This window comes from Dysidea avara, chromosome 4 (genome assembly GCF_963678975.1).
Source record: "Dysidea avara chromosome 4, odDysAvar1.4, whole genome shotgun sequence".
Taxonomy (NCBI): domain Eukaryota; kingdom Metazoa; phylum Porifera; class Demospongiae; order Dictyoceratida; family Dysideidae; genus Dysidea; species Dysidea avara.
In genome coordinates this window covers 44,426,159-44,440,516 of record NC_089275.1, presented here as the reverse complement: position 1 = coordinate 44,440,516, position 14,358 = coordinate 44,426,159, and the positions used below count along the sequence as shown (strand labels likewise).

General features: G+C 37.3%; 1 protein-coding gene across 1 annotated transcript in view; it reads right to left on the bottom strand.

The window, feature by feature from the left end:
* The window catches only part of LOC136252310 (dedicator of cytokinesis protein 2-like), a 48,168-nt gene that overhangs the window by 32,850 nt on the left and 960 nt on the right, over nt 1–14,358 (bottom strand). Inside the window, exons 3-10 of the mRNA XM_066044721.1 lie at nt 9,755–9,838; nt 4,542–4,582; nt 4,271–4,444; nt 3,935–4,021; nt 3,755–3,804; nt 3,539–3,626; nt 3,087–3,122; nt 2,012–2,163 (exon numbers count right to left, since the gene is read on the bottom strand). Of these exons, the coding sequence (XP_065900793.1) occupies nt 2,012–2,163; nt 3,087–3,122; nt 3,539–3,626; nt 3,755–3,804; nt 3,935–4,021; nt 4,271–4,444; nt 4,542–4,582; nt 9,755–9,838 (712 nt within the window). The remainder of the gene's footprint in view (nt 1–2,011; nt 2,164–3,086; nt 3,123–3,538; nt 3,627–3,754; nt 3,805–3,934; nt 4,022–4,270; nt 4,445–4,541; nt 4,583–9,754; nt 9,839–14,358) is intronic.

The window sequence follows — 14,358 nt, the reverse complement described above, 5'->3', positions numbered from 1 at the left end:
CACTTGATGAACGAGCAAGAAAAATGGCCGATTGGTGTGAGCACGTGGCAGTACTTATACGGTGGTTGTGGTGACGTCACTTCCGTTTTGTTTTGATCCTACGAAAACTTGCTGACATAAGAAAAACTAGGCCAAACACGTTGATATGTGATCCGAGCATTCCGAAATGTAATTGCATCACAATACGATAGTTATCACGGTAGTAAATCCAAATGATAAGATGCATAATGTAACACTAATTTAACTTATTTTCTATAAATACGGGTAAAGGTACATCCTGTATACTCGAATGCATAAATGTACTGCCAAAATACAGCAAAGTTCAATCTCAGAAAACAATTAGAATACATAATTGAATATACAAGTGAATGCTTAAATTGTTTAAGTAATTTCAGCGAGGTAAGAATGTCTAATATTAGTGCTCACGATAATCATAAGCTATTATCATATCATGATAATGAATCACTGTGATACAATTATCACACTATCGATATTATTGCACATCACTAAATAATAGTTAGACACCAAGACCAAGGGAACTAAGCGATTTAGTAACCCTGATGGTCTGAGGCTGTAGCGTCCCGAGCGCAGCGAGGGCGCTACTAAGGGCCAGAGGGGTTACTAAATCGCTTAGTTCCCGGTGTCTAACTTATTTAGACTATGGTTTAAAGTACGTACCTTTATAGCTAGAGCATGAGTGTGGGGTGAAAGAGCAATGCAGAACAGCGGAACGGTTTCTTCCTGAAGTCCTTACAACGCCCACAAAAATAATTATTTGACCGGTAACCAAAGTAACGGCTAGAGCTACAGTACATACGCCGGTTTAGTCTACTATTTGTCCAGAATTATTTGTGGAACACGGAGAAGAAGACTATTACAGTATTATCAAGTACTGCAGTGTGCCTTTCGTGTTATAATTATTTATCTTGTATAAAATTGCTTGAGGGCAGGTGACTAAATGAGCATGTCAGGTGACTAAGTGATTTAGTAACCCTGTAAATGAGCTGTACCATAGTCTAAACAACAATAGCCTCTATCACGCTTTATTACTGCTAGTAATCGTGCATCGTAAGTGTATTCTAATTAATTAGTGCACGCACTAGTTTGTTGAATTGTAAGGAAGAGCCGTACCGGCAGTTGTAGCTCGATAGTGGTGTCTCCAGTGTTGCACGAGATGGATAAGGCCTGGATAATTGTTTAAAAACTGTTTCTAGCTCAGTGCGTGAGTCCAGTCCGCGAAATATATTACACCCCTTAGGATGAAGAGTGCTTGAAATAAGCCAACTAACACTACAACATGGCCCAAACACATCAATGAAATCCCATTTTTTTGTAAGACTTTAGAACCACCAATTATAAAGTATACATGTACATAATTTCACCAATTTATAAATTCGTTCTTATCTCAATCAAAAGTGTGAACTAGGCGGTTTGTTTGCTGAGATGATCACATAGCTTTGTTAATACCTCAGTATGACTAAATATTGCAGAGCCCTATGACAAACTTGATTTAAATCTCGAGTTTTTTTTATTTCAGTCAGATATATGCATTGGATCACAATAGTTGGCCAGCCATAAAACCATAATTGATGTACATGTACAGGGATCCATCATATATTGATACTATCCATAAAAATGAGGTCATGAAGTACACATTAGCTACAGGGTGTATGTCTGGGACCTACTTGACATGGTCGCTATAATGAGGTGGAACAAACTATATAGATAGAAATAGAGATCACTAAAAATTCACAAAGCAAGAAGGGATTGCTGGTGTGGTAATGTAAACCACATCCCTATTTTGCCTCGATAGAAGAGTCAAAATAGGGATTCGTGGTTTACATTACCACCCTAGTGATCGCGATCCTTTTTAAATTTCCGTTTTTAAAATCTATCTATCTATCTGTTCAAGGCAACATCTTTAAAATGTTGCTGTATCCTATGCAAACACGTCAACATTAACAAAAAATTCAAATACGAAATAGCTTCAACAACAAACATATCTAATAACCTTATATACTCTTTCTTTTCAATGTCATACAGTCGGAAGAACAACTCTGTGTCATCAGGAAATGGGTGATCAATCTCCTCCACAGACAAGTACAAGTGATAAGACATCGAAACAGACGTAGTCTTCTTGTAAACTAAAGTACCAGCTCCAGTCTGTAATAGGAACAGTTAATAATGCATAGTAGTAATACAGCCGACTGGATGGTCTTATAACAGAGAACATCATTCCACTGATATTCAGATCAGTATCTCAAATCGGAGCCAATATCTGCCATACTGGTATCGACCAGTATCAGTTATTAAACTATTCCGATAATACTTAACAACCGCACTAATCATCATCGTAATACTTTGCTAGCAAAACTTGGGGGATTACAGGCTGGAAATAGCAATGAGTATTATTCTAGTACAGGTCAAAATATTGAGTAATCATATTTGAATGAAAAAGATTGAGGTACTTTAATAGAACAGTCATCACATGATAATATCCTACATAAATACAAGCAGTATAGCCAAACAAATTTATACTGACAATTGTCGGCATCAGATCTCTATTGGTGAAATTCATTGCTGGGTATCGGTATCAGATCAGTACATTTTTTCTGTATTGATGGAACACTAACCCTCAGCTTTGTTGGGGACCTACTTGGCACGACCATAATGTTTTCATTGAAAAGCATTAGAATACACAGTACGTGTACGTATGTGAGTCTTACACTCTACCAGGACACACACATTACTCCAATCGTTATCGCAAGTGAGAAGGCTAAGCCAGTGAATACGAAACATGTATTTAGAACTCTGTAGAATGCAGAAAAACTCACAGACCCAGCTGGTGATTTGCTTCACAGCAAAATGCAGTTTAGGCACGAGCCAGCAGCCACAACATAACAGCTGGCCTGAAATACCTCTGTATTCAACCTACACTCAAACACACTCCAGCTTTGGGTTTTACTGAAAGCTTGTGATATTAGAGAAAAGTAGTATGTAGCATATCATTTTATAAGAAAGAAATTTTTTCCTAACATTGGCAAGAAAATTCCACACCAAACAATAAGAAATAACAATCAACTCACCACGGATCTTTTGATGTCTTCACTTCGTGACTTGTACTAGAAGAGAGAAAAGCACATAGCAACTTGTTTGAATTTAAATTCTTTTAATTTGGACACAGGGTTACTCAGTTGTTTGCTACCAATTGTAGCCATTTTGCTAATCCCATACATTCTTTCCACTACATGAAATGGAATTTGGAAAACAATGATATCCCATATAAGTCATTTAGGTGTAAATAAATTGACACATCAACATGTGGCCATTCAAATCCATTGCAAAAACTGTACAATTTTAATAGAGAAGCCATTATTAATAACTACAAAAATTCCCTGTTTTCCTAAAGTAATCTGACTGTTATCAAGAGTTCATAATACAAATATTATGAACTCTCGCTGTTATAAGCACTGCAAGAACAATGAAGATAACAGAAACTACATGCACGATAATAATAAATATAACACAGTGACTCAACTGTTTCACAAAGCAGATGGAAACTGGACTCTTGAGGATCGATCACCACTCCTTGAGTATTGCGGGGTACAGCATTTAATCCCAGTTTACTGTAGTGGGTAATATAGCAGTATGTACCATGTCACACACACATGCACGCACGCACGCACGGACGCACATTAAATACACACATTAACAGGTTCATACATAAAATAAAAACACACATTTACACACTCACTGGTTGATAAAGTCAAGTTTAGAGGTCACTTTAGGCTTCACAGCTGCTTCCTACACAACAGAATAACATCACCACAGATCCGGACTAAAACATATCTGACATTGTATACACACATACACATTGTATACACACATACACACAGACACTATACTACTGCACTACATGCAACACATTACATACCAGTTTAGCAGCCTTAACATTCTGGTGATATGATAACATGTCTCTCATGCTTTGTAGTAACAACTGGAAGTCATCCTGTGGTCCTTCCTACAGGAAGTGGATCACATGATCACAGGTCACATCAAACATATCAAGCCCCCCCCCCCCAGGGAGTATGTTACACACACTACAAACTGATGTAAATATCACGTACTGCATTAAAGAAAGGCTGCTTTAGCAAAACCATTTTACGGACCGAAATTGATTCCTACAAATACACAATCTAACTTTTGTATATCAGAGTCCCCTATAGTGGGGAATGCATGTATGTGGTACACAAAGATGTGGTTAACTTACAACAAATAGTTTCCACAGATAAGGTTTCCACTCTCTAAGTGTCTCTTCGATCTCAAGGGCTAAGTGGTCTTTCTGCTGGGGCACCAGGTCTGTGTGTTTCAATTTCTTGGGACGTTTTACTGTCCCCGTGGAGATGTCACTCTTAAGATGGACATAACTGACTGGAAATATGCCCTAAGGGGATGGATAACAACATGTTCATCTGTTATATCAAGCGATTGTACATTGTATTCACTCAGTGGCACTATGGTAAACACACACACATGTATACCTGCTGTGAAGGCTGGTAGTACAGGAAGCCTCTGTACCATCCTGTAATGGAACAAGTTACAAGTTAATAAAATATGAACACATGCACGCACACACCCTAAAGGTTAAATTCACTTTTAATGCACATTTATTGTAGAGGAGAATAATTCTAATCAATGCAATATGTAGACAGGCCTTTATTAAAAGCTACATGATTAGAAATCACTTGAAACATTCAAACAACTGTACTATAAGTGTTTCATGTTGAAAAACTAAAACCCATAATCACCCTTTACACAAGTGGTTATAAAAGGTCTACAGCGAGTTTCCAATGCAATTTAAAATTAGGTAGTACTCTAATAGAACATAATTTTTTGCAAGGTACACACTTTTAAGTGTGAACCCAACCAACAAGAAACCAGGGAGGATTTGTGTTGTACAGTGGACCCTGTTAATCAGGACACTTGAAAATGAGGACACCTGCTTGAACCCAGACACTTGGTAATGGACCCAAACTATCCATTAACATGTAAACTGACCTGAAATATCAGGACACCTTGATAATCAGGACACTTTTCAATACACAGGTAACACCTCAGGTTCTTAGAATAAGAGCCGTTACCACTAGTAGAGATTAGTGGTAAATTTGTGTTTACACCATTCAGACATGCTGGAAGTGAGATACTTCCCCCAAACAATGAACTCGATACACAGTGCAGTAACTGGCCACAATATAGTGGGTAACTAGGTATTACACTGATGTAGGATAGAACCTTTGTTATGGTATGAGGTTTTAGATTTTAAAAAAATGTGACCCGATTTTGGAAAATCAGTCTTAATGTCACATTTTACAACTATGACTAAATCAAGGCATTACGAACTTCTACTCAGCTTTACAGTGAATGCATTAATACTCAGAATTATAAGAGATTCTGTGAAATATTTTACTAGGAGCATAAGTGGTGACACATATAAGTGTAGATTTCTGTGCATTTCATATGTGACAATAAGACTGATTTTCCAAAGTTGGGTCAAAAATGATGTCTACAATTATAAGAACAAATTTGTAAAACCTTGTACATGATCCTCTGTGGAGTGATGCATTATTTACAAGTTGTTCTTAATGTACACTTTCAACAAAGTGCCTGTCCAATGAGTATTACCAGGAGATGACACTGATAGCTCAATATCATGAACTTGGGATCATACCTCAGATTAAACCCAAACCCACAATCAAACTGTACAACCTACACTATAAATAAAATCACAAAGTCAATTATTACACTGGACGTTATATAGAATTACATTTTTTGGAAGGAGCATGGTTATACAATCGTGCACCTGTGAATTTACCTGTGTGTGTACCAGACAGATGTTAACAACGTCGAGGAGTGATTGAGGAGTCACATAGATAGTTATACATGATAGTGATGCATGGAAGGTACAATTATACATGTTTTTTTATCATTTTACATTGAGCAATATGATGAGTTGAACAAGAAATGACTACTGTAAGAAATAGTTATTGTAATATAATTTATAATGTGACAAAGAAACTTTACACAACAAAAACAAGTGTAAGTAGCCAGACAGAGAAAAACTAAGATGACACCTCAACAACATGATAGATTACTGCAAGAAGAGAAAGCAGATACTGCTGGAGAAAAGTATGTATCAAGTAAGCCCTTGCATCATAGTGATACCAAGTCAATTGCTACTGATCAACATTTTGACTATCAAATTCTCCCCTTTGACTGAAATCATTGTATCATAATAACAACCACAAAAAAATCACACAATCAACACATAATTCATCACTGAACACTCTGTTAAAACCATTACTGTACACTCCTTCACCACCGTCACCGAATACTCTTGTCTCCTACCAACTACTGCCATCACATGCGTCTTTGTCTGAACAGTTCCCTATGCCTTCATCTACATCTGTCACCTTGACTTTCAGAGGAGCACCCAACAGTAGCACGTTCAAGTCCCAGAGCCTCAGCACTTATGCATTAAAATTATAAGCACACGTCTTTTAGAAATTTGTTGTGGTGCTTGATAGCACCAACCCATATTTGGATGTTTGATAGCACCAGTAGCGTCAGGATTCCGTAACGTGTAATGTTTGATAGCACCAACCGGATGTTTGATAGCACCAGTAGCATCAGGGTTCCATAACGTAATTTGTAGCACCACTTAACTTCGGATTCTATAACTTATTTGATAGCACTACTTAACTTCGTTTATTATTGCGGCCTTTAGTGACACTTAAGAACTTGTAAGGTTTGTTTTCGGATTTAATTATTAACTTGCCGTGCATGAACCATGCTACGAAAGTCCTGCTAGTGTGGGGCTCGCTCAGGCTCGCCCCAACTAGCGGGTTGTTGAAGCCATTCAAGGGCCAACCCACATAACCACATGCAGCTGTTACATCATAATTGGCAATATTATGCATACTTGAAGTATTGGTGTTAGGCGGCCGTGTTTTGTGCCAACGAAATTGGTAAAAAAACAGCCTGTTTTGTTTGACAGCTACCAAGAAAATGATCATCTGGGCGCCCAAGCATGACACTAGAGTAAATTAGCCGGAAAGTAAATGTTAGTTTTGAAGACACAAACCAGCTAATGTTGTCTTGAGTGATAGTGTATGCTGGTAAGTTATAATTGTATACCTGTTTTAGGTAGAGATGATGTTCCAGCTGGATTTACCATCCACTACAAGATGCTAACTGTGCATAATAATAAGGCGTTACCTATTGAAGAGCAGGTTTGGCACAACAAGAAGGTGTCCTAGTGCTAAAAAAAGAAACAAGAGCTTTTCTTACATTCAGAACTTCATTTATATCTTCTTATTTGATAAGTTGGAATTTGTGGCTTATTGGAATTATTTTGTTGTCAGCAAGCACAAGTTGTACACTGCATTGTAAAAGGTGATATTCTGGAATACACGATAGTCGGATCTCTACCAAACTTTTGATGAACCATCAGTGATAAATTTACAAAGTTTTAGCGCATAGAATTATAATTGTTGCAATCCAGCACAAAGTTACAAGGCCTGGAAGTCGAAGTTTGTTCACGAGCACTCACTGTTTGTTTCGTAACTCAAGAAAGAAGAAGTGCAAAGACAAATCCATGCGCTAAGTTTCCACAAAATAGTTAAAGAATCTTCACAGCGAATTTGATGCCTGTGCAAGCAGCCAAGGGACTGTAGCGTGTGAATGAATCAAGGTATAATCTTATACTTTGGCCTCTGTATAGTAGAAAGTTAGGTTAATCTTTGAAATAGTAGTTTAGTTTATTCCTGCAGATTTCTTTTCAAAAGTGAAAAGAACAGTATTTGTGTGGCTTCAAAACCCTTAATTTAGGGCTTCAGTGGGTTACTGTGAGGCTGTTGTTGGAAGGTGCAAACCTTCATAATCCAGGGTGTGACAAACTATAGTAAACCCAAACCCACAATCAAACTGTACAACCTACACTATAAATAAAATCACATGGTCCACTACTACACTGGACGTTATATAGAATTACATTTTTTGGAAGGAGCATGGTTACACTATCGTGCACCTGAGAAATAATACCTCAGTGGAGTTACTGTGAGGCTGCAATATTAATATTGGTTGTTGGAAGGTGCAAACCTTTATAATCCTTACCAGAATATGATGTGACAAACTAATGCAAAGTACAAAATAGAACCTGAATACACATATAACCCCATACAACTCATCTGTTCAGCATTTTTACACTGTACTTAGTGTGGGAGAATCAAAGTGATGAAAAGTATTGTATGTGTTCCTAAGACTATAGCTCTGAAAACGGTCTGGTAATTTCTATTTATTTTTGCCACTGACAAGATGACAATCTGACCAGAAGCTATAACAAAGAGAACAAAACCTTCCTCAAGCATCACATAAAACTGATCAATACCCAGGTGGGACTTGAGACATGGGCTCATAATCTCTAATTGATAAATGCTGCGGCAGAGAAAAAAGTAGCAAGGAAGCTGCTACGTTACATGGAAGTAGTAACCGTCGGACTTAATGTGAAATAAAGCATCACGTAGATTGAGAGAAGGCATCATCAATTATCTCATGACCTCAAAGAAATTGTTAAACATAACCCAAACCCATAATCACACTTCACACATTCCACTATAAAACTACATAGTTCACTACAGCACAACATCAATCAAACTGTTAAAAATATAATTTTTTGGAAGGTGCATGGATGAAAATCATGCCCTAAAGCAAATTTAGTTTTAAATTCAGACGTGGGGTCAAGTCATATTGACAAGCACTAGTACTTGGCTCTCGAAATGACAGTTGTGACAGCAATATGATTATTTGTTGAGGGCAAATGAACATGTTTGGTTGACGCCAATGTATTCACACTATTTTGTCTGCACATGACTAAACAAACAACCTGTACTATACATCATTCAAATTATTATTCATCAAACTTTCTGTTAAAGCTGTTCATCTCATTTAGGCTAAAAAATGCAATAAAGTAATATTGCTTCGTTTTAAAGAGACTACGTTCCCAGATTGTTTACATTGCAAAGCCATTTAGGTTACACTAGTGCTTCCCTAGTCTCAACTAGTAGGGAGCAAAGGAATTTTTTAAGAAAATATTTTAGAGGAGGCAAAATCCCCTACTCAAAAAATGCTGATGTTTTAATCCAAATTTAGTTGCATTCCACTCTCTCATCTGGAGTACAGTAAAAACAAATTCTAGACTAACTGAACACAAGAAACTGAAACCCACAATCAGTTTTCAGAACTACCCTTATAAAACAACCTCAGCTGACATTGATGTTCATACCAGATTTGGATACAATTAGAGCAAAATTTTTTAGTATAGAGGTGTGCTGAATATATCAGTGACCTCAGAAACTTAATAAGAATTGATAATATGCTACGTACAAACAAATAACAGAGTGCTTGGGATTAAATTTAGCATGACATGTCCAGAACGTAGTTTATACATGTATTAGCTAAAAGCAATGCTACTAATAAGTGAGGTTAGGGTCAATGTGGTCCTTGGTTTCATTCTATTGCAAATGGAGGAATTTAGAACAAACACAACAGCTTAATGTAGGGTGCTAAAAGCTAGACGAAGCAAACTATAAACACACACAACAAGTCTGTAAATTACACCCCATGTGTGTGAACACAGACCACGTGTAAGTAGACGCACGCACACACAAGCACGCACGCACACACACACACACTATACCTGAAGTTTTCTCTACTACTTGAACAAGATCTCCAAACTGTAGACTTAGCTGATGACCATCCTTGGCAACAAAGTTGTACACAGCTACACCGAACAGAAAAAAAAAATTAATATCAGAAAAAAATCTAAATATAGCCCACCACTACACACAAGCTGTACAATACCATAATAATGTAATTTGTAACATGAGTATCTGGAGGAAGCAGGGAGGTGGTTTTCACAACCTTCTCAACAAATGTAAAAGGAATGTTAACAGCACACTAATTGGTAATATAATATCGCCTATCGGATAGACAGGTGGTACCTCCTAACACATACCACCACCACACTGTGTAACCAGCAAACGTTGCATGCAAAATATGGAGGGAAACTTTCAGTTTGGCAGACTTGGCTCTTTGGCAGGAGGAACTACACATACACTGCATGAGGATGTACAACACATGCTCAGACAGTGAGATTTAGTGGACCTTATGTCAAGTAAGCTGTACCATACCACCTACCATATGTACTTCAAGAAAAATCTACATTTCAGAAATTCAACTTCACATGTCAAAACAGCTTGTATAATATTCTTTGTTGATATCATATACTTGACATGTTCTTTATGCACAATGACAGATGTTGTAAAAGTTTAGTACGATTACTTCACAATACAAATATTTTCCAACTCCCATGACAGCAACGCTATAGGACAGTGCTTATACACAAACACACTACAAGAACAGTGGGAAGAGCACTTTGTTATATGTTGGTCCCTTGCTCAGACTAGATGTTGCATATTTAGTACAACACATGACTGACATGTGACATGCATAGTGATCATGTGTCAGTACCATGTATGTCACATGTATGTTGCATTCAACAATGAAAAAAAAAAACACTTTTTGTTAGATTATCTAAACAATGAAAAAAAATACACTTTTGGTTAGATTATATTTGGCAAGAACACGGTTGCCGTAACAGGCTGGTTTCCATTACATACAGCAGTAGCCATTTTAACATCACATATGAGGTAACAGACAGGTCTGCTATTTGACAACAGCCACATGTTCACATGTGTGTCATAGAGGAATTCATGTCACACACATGTAACCACCATGATATTGGAGATGTTAGGTAACATACAAACAACTCCATACCATGTTTATGACCACAGTTATCACAGCTTTGTAATCTTACCATGACCAAGTGCAAATAAGGGACAACATGAGGTTTAGTTCATTTCATATAGACATTACTTGTGTGGGAGGATATAAAGTTGTGTCCACAAAAAATGCTGTGCAAAACATGTCCTGCAAAACATCTCAAATTACAAAAGTTGTTCATGTCTATCAATAAGTACTTGACATTGTGAAAATCCAAATAGTTTTGAGTCCACGAAACAAACACTTTAAATCAAGGACCAAAAGTACTATAAAACACTGTAGCCATGGTATTGAGCCCTAAGGGTCAATGATAGCAATCTTTTTATAGAAAAGAGATGCAAGGAGGGTGATATATTATTGGACAAGAGTATGGACAGCTTTTCAAGGTTGATTTTGTTTTCCTAAATTGTTCTTGCTAAAAAAATAGATTTTTATCTCAAGGGAACTGGCAACCAGATGAGTATAGACAATAACAGTATGAAGAGCAGTTTGGCTCCATTACAAGTCCAGGAGGAAAGGCCATACCAGTCCCTACACTTTCATAGTTTCCACATAGGAAATGTATGGTGAAAATTTTGATTGGTCATAATAAATGAGATATGTTTGTTAGCAGGTCAAGCAGTACTACATAATCTAAACTTCAAAAACTTGTGTAATTCCATCCACTGAATTAATGAGGGCTCACCTCATTGTGTGAAAATACCCCCAGCCCTAGCTAATACAGCACAACATAGTATCATGCTGTGGTCACTAGACTTCACTCACTTGCGGTACATTACTTGGTGTTAAGTAATACAATAATTCTACACCTCAAGATGTTCGTATAACAGAGCCAAGCCAACCTTTTTAATAAACTCTAGATATGTTTTAAGTGGGTATGGATGAGCTAGAAAGGTCAGAAATCATTTTGGGATGGCTTAAAACAAATGGAAATTTGAAAGGATCTAATTCAAGTATCGGAATGTTTGGTATAGCTGTGAATACTACTGATTGGCTCTCCAAATGCAATAGCCAAATTTAAGTTGAATAACCAATAGTCCTTATTCAGTAAACGCCAATCAAAGCTATACCAGGGGTCTCTATTCACCACGGTGACAGTTTTTCAGATGCCATTTTGAGTACTAAAATTGAGTGAGCATGATGGCTGCAATGGTGACACTACAGTTTAGACACTACAAATGTAAATATTGACAGACAACTCAGATTACAAGCTCTATGAATTAATTAAGCAACTGTGGTCTATCGAAAAAATCACTGTATTAATTTGTGACCAGGTTTTGCAAAACTCGACACAATCGTACATTTTTAAGATTCCTGTTTATTAATATTGTAATCTACTTAAGTATGCTCTGGTAAAGTTCAGCCTGATATGGTAATAACTTCCCTACAAAGTCACAACAACAGAAACATTGATTTGTATAGCAAGTATAGGGAAAATAAATTTCAGGCGCTTACTAAACTACGGTTGTTAGAAGCAGAATGACATACGGAGTTGAAATTTGTACCATTGTGTTTGCCATGAGTAGGGAAATCAATTACTGGGTATGTATCACCTTTCTTAACTAAATTAGTGAAGAAGGATCAATCACGTATTGTTTTGACTGTACTATTGTTTTGATGTGACATAAACAACTTCTCATAGCTTGCGCACCCTTTGATCTTTCGAATGCCTCTCGAGTAGGCAAATAAGATGATATCCAGGTTTCCTTTGTTAAACTCTTTCTTCACTTAGAACAAAGTATTTCACCCATTGCATTCAATGTGTTATACTGTAAATTTAGGATTGCATGATTGTGTCAGGTTATTGCAGATCTGGTCACATGTGACCGGATAACTATTTAGAGATCATGATACATTTGATGATGTGTGATCATACAGCACAATGACTAACATTAGAAAATGATAAAACATAACACTAAGACATCTCAGTGTATGAATTTTAATACACACAACTCTTGATTTATGATTCTCTATAAATTAAGCAACAATCACACTTAGAAGTCCTATAGTTTCAGATTAGAGAAGTGCTCAGGAGTCATAAACTAAATGTACAATTGTGTAATACACAATTATTGGGACTGCAAACACGTGTTCTTGATTGTCAAGGTGATGGGAGGTAGTTTATTCCACCATTTATAATACATCTCAACACATGTTACAAGTTGACAGGGAACCGTTTAACCCCCCTTTGTTTAAATAGTTTGAATTTCCCTTCTAACTTGCTGAGCAATAACACTGTGGTCAATCATTTCAAATTATATCAGTAAATCACCCAAATTACCTAATAACCTCTTCCATATAAACTAGCATCTGTCATGTACATATAAGGTTATAAAGAAGCCTAATTTTACTGCTACAGTGCCCTCACTTAGCAGTCACATTGTTTGAAGAACCACCTCATTATAATGGTCATATTTAGTGCCAAGATTTTGACAGCCTGCACCTACAGGTTTTTAGCTTTCTCATGGGTCCCTTAGTTGGGGATAAGTTGATATGCCTCAGTTTAGGGTGAAAGTCTGAATCCAGGTGTTGTGGTTATAGACTGAATGTGCTACAAGATTGGTATTCTGATGGTTCCGGTGCCAAGATTCACAATGCCTGTATTTATAGGTTCTGAGGGTAGGTCTCAAACACAGCTAACACCCCATTCACACTGTCCCAACTAGAGCTTATCGAACTCAAGCCAGCCCTTGTTCACACTACTGCTCAACAAACAGGCTGAGGATTGCACGTGCCAAATAATAATGAGCTAAAACAAGCACGTGATGTGTAATAAACTGTTCTTCAATTCGGTGCTTAGCTAATAAAACTGTAATGAAATTGGGTTTCCCGTTTGCCAATGTCTGTGGTGCAAAACGATTAGGAGCATCACAGTACATTTGTAGAATACTTTACAGTGTAGAAAATACTTACTGTGTGGCTAACAGAACCAAAATATTATTGTTAACCCGAGCTGGCCAGCCCAGGATACATTCACATTGTATCCCGACCCGTGCCAGCCCACCTTGTATTGTTGTGCTGTGCTTCAGCACAGCTCAATTGATTCAAGCCATGCTGTGCTGTACCTGGGTTAGAAAGTGGTGTGAATGGGGTGTAAGGTGTACTTTGTGACCTCATTAATTAGACCATCTCATTATAACGACCATGTCACAAACACAAAACCTCACTTAGGCACACTTCATGCACCACCTCATTTATGGCAGCACCTAATTAAGTGTATTATTTTTGGTCCCACAGGTGGCCACGTAAACTTGGCTGATGAGTAATGTCTGCATACATCTAACAGCTGGTGGATGGGAAGTTTTAAAAATTGACTGTGAAACCAACTGTCCCAGAAATTAAATTTGATACATTCCCAACCAGGCAGCCATATTTGCTTTTGTGATCCATAATAGAAATTCCCCCCAAACCTTAACAACTGCAGTACCTCAAAGATCATTGTCAGCTAACGTTTCTCAA